At 46.8% G+C, this 4,832-nt stretch overlaps 1 protein-coding gene across 1 annotated transcript in view; it reads right to left on the reverse strand.

Annotated features, from left to right (window-relative positions):
* The window catches only part of irx1b (iroquois homeobox 1b), a 3,983-nt gene extending 382 nt beyond the window's left edge, over nucleotides 1-3,601 (reverse strand). Inside the window, exons 1-4 of the mRNA XM_034892719.1 lie at nucleotides 3,076-3,601; nucleotides 2,072-2,314; nucleotides 826-1,636; nucleotides 580-640 (exon numbers count right to left, since the gene is read on the reverse strand). Coding sequence (XP_034748610.1) covers nucleotides 580-640; nucleotides 826-1,636; nucleotides 2,072-2,314; nucleotides 3,076-3,306 — 1,346 coding nt within the window. The 5' untranslated portion in view covers nucleotides 3,307-3,601. The remainder of the gene's footprint in view (nucleotides 1-579; nucleotides 641-825; nucleotides 1,637-2,071; nucleotides 2,315-3,075) is intronic.
* Nucleotides 3,602-4,832: the final 1,231 nt, after the last annotated feature.

Here is a 4,832-nt window from a genome sequence, read left to right on the forward strand (position 1 = left end):
CAGAACAGAAAGAAAAAACGCATAGGGGATGTTATTGCATTTGGTCAAATATAGGGGAAAAAGTGTCCTAAATACTTTTGAGGTTTAATACTATGAGTTTCATTTTTAAAGAGCACATGACATAATGTTAAACTCTATTTATGCAAATTAAAAACACACCAGAGGTAAATTGTTTTATGTCTTTTCACCCTCCACTACATCCCTGATGTTGCTATCTGCGTTTTCTTTGACATACATTAGTTGCATTCAGTGAGGGGGCGTGAATAAATGGCGGCAGATTATTTAAATGACATAAGCGATAACTCTGCGTTGTTGGGGTGTGTGTGTGTGTGTGTGTGTGGGGGGGGGGGGGGGGGGGGGGGGGGGGGGGGGGGGGGTTAGATATATTAGACTGCTGCCTGACGAGGCGTTAAAGTGGGGACTCAATCAGATGATTTATGTGCTGAGCTCTGCCTTCCGCCCAGTCAGGTGTAACAGTGTTTACCTCGACTTTAAGGTTCATTTAGCAGGAGACATGTGGAGAGAAATGGAGGTGGATGATGTCATAATGCCAAATAGATTTGAAACGCGCGAGGTTACCTGTCAGTGATCAGCTGGAATGGGGACTTCAGGGAATTAGGCCTGTGGTCGCTCTCTTCGTCTGGGAAAAGAAGAATAAGACCAAATAAATAACGGTGTATTGGTTAGAATCGTCTTCGAAATTCCACTTGTAAATTGGAGATCATTCTTTTTTGTTGGATCAGTTCTTGACATGCGCGTCCCGTGGCTCCACTGAGGCCTGTTCAGTACACATATTAATTAAAGACACTCAAACGCAGCCCCTACCATCTCTTTTTGGACTGAAGCTTCCTGACGACTCTACATCACTGTCATCCTCCGTCCCCGAAGTTCCGCGGCCAGCCGCCGCCTGCCGTGCGTCATGACGCACAACCGGCACCGCGCCGTGGAGAGGCAGGTGTCCGGCCGGCGCCCCGCCGAGGAGCGACCTCATGTTCAAAAGAGAGTTGGCATTCAGAAAAGCCGCGTTGGCCCAGTTGTGCATCTTGCCAATCTGGCAAGTATAAATCCCATGACCCGGGAGTAAGGCCGGGTGGCCGGCGGAGGCCAAAGCCGCGTGGTGCGGAAGGCCCGCGGGGGAAGGTTTGTGAGCGCTGTCCGGGGCCGTGGCGGTCTCAGCCAGAGACCAGATTTTGGGTTTGCTCTGCGGTGGTCTTTGGCACTCCTGTCTGCTGGGAGAAAGATCCACTGCGAGTTTGACAACAGGCGATCTGTTGAGAGAAATAGCCGCCTCCACTCCTCTCAGGCCGTCCACAGAAAGTGTCCTGCTGCTCTCTGAGCTCTTCGGCTCCGAGGCCTGCTCTCCGTCGGCCAGGCCTGCCTCTCCTTCTCCCTCTCCCTCTCCTTCCCCCTTCCCGGAGCCCTGCTCCCCGGCTCGCTGTTCCTCGGGTCTCTCGATATCGACAGTTTCCAAATCAATTTCCTCCTCTTCGTCTTCGTCGTCGCTGCCGTTCTTGCCGTGCTCGTCCTCGTTGTCACTGCTGAAGATGCGGCCGTCCCGGTCCTCGGCGCTGCGGCCCCAGGTCACCTTGTTCTCCTTCTTCAGGCGTCTGCGGGCGTTCGCGAACCACGTCGACACCTGGAAGAAGGACATTTTTTTCACGCATTGTAAATCAGAATCAAATCAGAACTCCACTGACAATGCAGAGCTGCAAGGTGGAAATACAAAAATGACTTAATGTGTAAAAAATACAAATTATTTCCACATAATTTGTCAATGAACGAGCGTTATAATCAGAAATATCTGGAGACTTGTTTCTCTCTCGGGATTGTGCAATTCACTCAACTGCAACTGGATTGACATATTAATAATGTAACAATATGAACTATTGCTCTTAGAGGAAGTGATATATGTGACATCACTTTTTTTTTTTTAAGTATTTATCCTTATGTGTGGAAATTGTTGTCTTATCAAACGGCCCCCAGGTTCCTTAGGGCCCTTAATAAAATCACTGGTCTGATTTTTCCCAAATATTTAATGCAAGCCACAGCTGGAATATGACCCATTACCCACCTGTGTGAGTGTCATCCGGGTGATGATAGCAAGCATTATCTTCTCTCCTTTGGTGGGGTAAGGGTTCTTCTGGTGCTCCTGAAGCCAGGCCTTCAGGGTGCTGGTGGTCTCCCGGGTGGCCGTCTTGGCCCTGGACGGGTCCCCGTACGGGTACTGGCCGTACGGGTAGAAGCCTTGGGCGGCGTGGACAGGTAGAGACGCAGGGTGGGACCCCGGGCTGTCCTTCAGCTCATACTGGGAGCCCTGAAATGTTATCAGAGGGAGAGAGAGAGAGGGGACAACATGTTGAGAGACTGGTGTGGATTTCCTCATCGGGTTCAGAGTAAAAAAATCACTTTGCATTTTTATTTTTGCTGCAAAAAAAGTTTGGAAAAGTTTCAAAAATCGCGTCAATTGGACACCAAATAAGCTCAGGGGATCAGGAATTAGACATATCTTGAATTATGATAATAGCCAATTACAATTATTTGATTTTTTACAACAGTGGCCTTTTAAAATGAAAACAATTTCAACATTCAAATATTTGTTTCGATTTAACATTTCATATCTAAACGGTCTCTGAACATGTTATTTCTTACACTATGAATTATTCATTGTGTTGTTCAAATTAATTAGAATTCATCTAAATCACCCGGGATTTTAAACCATTAAAATCCCCACAACAAAACTGAGCAGCAAAGTTTAATTTTAACCTTAAAAAATAACGCATTTTTCGTGTTATGATTCAATAAATAGCCACAACGAAGCTATATACATAAATCATCAAAAGCATAAAAGATAAACACTTTAAAGGGGAATTATCTGAACATTTTGGCTTTAATAAAACTTGGATTTATTAGCGATTGGGAATCTACAAATCTCCCAGAAAAACAAGAGTGTGTGTCCATAATCTCACATATAATCTTTTTGACACTAGCGCGTTATTTTACAATGAATAAGCCACACAATAAGACATGATAGTGTGTCATTGACACCTGAGTGGCTTCACATGCATCAGCTCTCACCATCTGGGTTATGAGGGCGAGGTCTGTGGCTCCGCCGTACGGCAGGAAGGCACTGTAGTTGTGGGCCGCCCATGGGCTCCCGTACATCCCCAGCATGGAGCCGACAGCCGCGGCGGTGGCGGACGAGCTCACGCCGCCTTCAGCGCCTCCTTCCCGGGCAGAGGCCGGTCGCTCGCCCCCGTACACCTCGGCACTGAGGAACTGGGGGTACCCCAGCTGAGGGAAAGACATGTCCGGAAAACACGCACTGTAAATCTCTCTCACAGCCAAAGTCACACAACAGCAAGAGGAGGCTGGGAAAAGAAGAAGAAGAAGAAAAAAAAAAAAAAAAGTAGCAATCCCCAGGAAGAAGTAGTAGAAGGATGAAGGGGGTGTCTAAATCACCAGAGTCCCCCTTTAAGAAAACTGTCAAGCTTCCCCACTTCCACCGACCCGGAGTTGTGTCAGAGCCGCAGTTTTGGCACCTCGAGTGCGGAGTGATGTGTGGATCTGGCCGCAGGAGCTTCTGGATGTGGAGCTGACTGACTGATTGGCAGCCTACTTAAGCACCAAGCTCCTCCTATGCCCGGGGCAGGCGATTAATGCATTGGTTAGCCTAGGTCGTGTGTGTGTGTGTGTGTGTGTGTGTGTGTGTGTGTGTGTGTGTGTGTGTGTGTGTGTGTGTGTGTGTGTGTGTGTGTGTGTGTGTGTGTGTGCGTGTGTGTGATCTAATTTCTGCAGTCTTCACTGTGTCCACACCAAAAAAAACTGTGAAGTGTGTGCAACGTGCACATGCGCGTGCACGTGTGCGCAGTGTACATATTTGCTTTTTGTGACACCCGTATGACTTTATGTAACAAATCTCTGCCTTTATTGACAGTTTCTGATTGTGCAGATATAATAATAATAATAATAATAATAATAATAATAATAATAATAATAATAATAATAATAATGAAAGAACAACTGTTAATGTTTTAACAGCCACCAACTATAACTGTTTTGCCATAGCCTCTCTTTTATTTTAGGTGTCATTTTTCCCCCCCTCCACGCTTTGACAGCTGATCGCAGGGTATGCCGGGACATTGTGTCCAGCAGATGGGCCGGGAGGCATCGATACGGTCGGCCACATCCGAGAGGAATGTCCGTGGTTATCGACGGAAGTCAGCGGAGCATATTTTCAGAGCTCAAAGATAAAGGAGTGTGGAGGTAATGACAGAGATGCACGAGGATAAGAGATAGCAGAGATATGGAGCACACAGGAGCTGTGGAGTGGAAAATGACAGATGTTTGATGGGAAGAATGGACTGCTTTACCCTGCTAGGACTTGGTATAAAGTCACTGATGATGTGTAGAGTATATTAGTACTTAAAATAATGTAATAGTACACTATACATTTCATAAGTATGGGAAAAAGCAAAAACTGGAAGGATGCAGATTGATGTTTTCTCATTGAAAGTCTCACTATCAAAACAGCAGCTCTGTTTCAATATGCTCCTTTGAACACACACACACACTCTGTCGAACACACACACACACACACACACACACACACACACACACACACACACACACACATTTGGGCAGTGCTAATGAGGTTGAGCACCCTGTGCCCTGCTCGTTGGCCCTGTGGCCCTCCTGGGTTCCCTCAGAGGTTAGCTGTGTAATTACTCCATCCCCATAAATACAGATTCATCATTTCACACTGGAGCCCCTGATGAGCTTGGCTGAGCAGAGAGAGAGAGAGAGAGAGAGAGAGAGAGAGAGAGAGAGAGAGA

The sequence above is a fragment of the Etheostoma cragini genome, chromosome 14, assembly GCF_013103735.1.
Source record: "Etheostoma cragini isolate CJK2018 chromosome 14, CSU_Ecrag_1.0, whole genome shotgun sequence".
NCBI classification, from domain to species: domain Eukaryota; kingdom Metazoa; phylum Chordata; class Actinopteri; order Perciformes; family Percidae; genus Etheostoma; species Etheostoma cragini.